Source organism: Phytophthora parasitica, assembly GCF_000247585.1.
Source record: "Phytophthora parasitica INRA-310 unplaced genomic scaffold supercont2.13, whole genome shotgun sequence".
Lineage (NCBI taxonomy): Eukaryota > Oomycota > Peronosporomycetes > Peronosporales > Peronosporaceae > Phytophthora > Phytophthora nicotianae.
Window position 1 is genome coordinate 1,322,142 of NW_008648999.1, and position 244 is coordinate 1,322,385.

The 244-nt window shown below is 57.4% G+C and overlaps 1 protein-coding gene across 1 annotated transcript in view; it reads left to right on the plus strand.

The window, feature by feature from the left end:
- Positions 1-244, plus strand: part of PPTG_07986 (hypothetical protein) — a gene marked incomplete at its 3' end in the record, with an annotated part of 5,091 nt that overhangs the window by 2,414 nt on the left and 2,433 nt on the right. The window contains exon 2 of the mRNA XM_008902356.1: positions 10-206. Within this exon, the coding sequence (XP_008900604.1) occupies positions 10-206 (197 nt within the window). The remainder of the gene's footprint in view (positions 1-9; positions 207-244) is intronic.

The window sequence follows — 244 nt, forward strand, 5'->3', positions numbered from 1 at the left end:
GGCATCAAGTACTACGAGAGCCACACTCCTCCGGAGTATGGCGAGTTCGTGGCCATGGATGGTGCCAAGTGCACGGACGAAGGTAGCGACCTTCCTGAGGACTGCAAGGTTTACTACGGTCTGGATGGAGAGATGGACATTGGTCCGATGGTAGGCAGCAACCTGCAGACGTCGGACCCTCGTGCTCCGTACCCTGGCAACTACTGGTTCTCGTTCCCGAACTCTTGTGCTCAGGAGCTTCGTG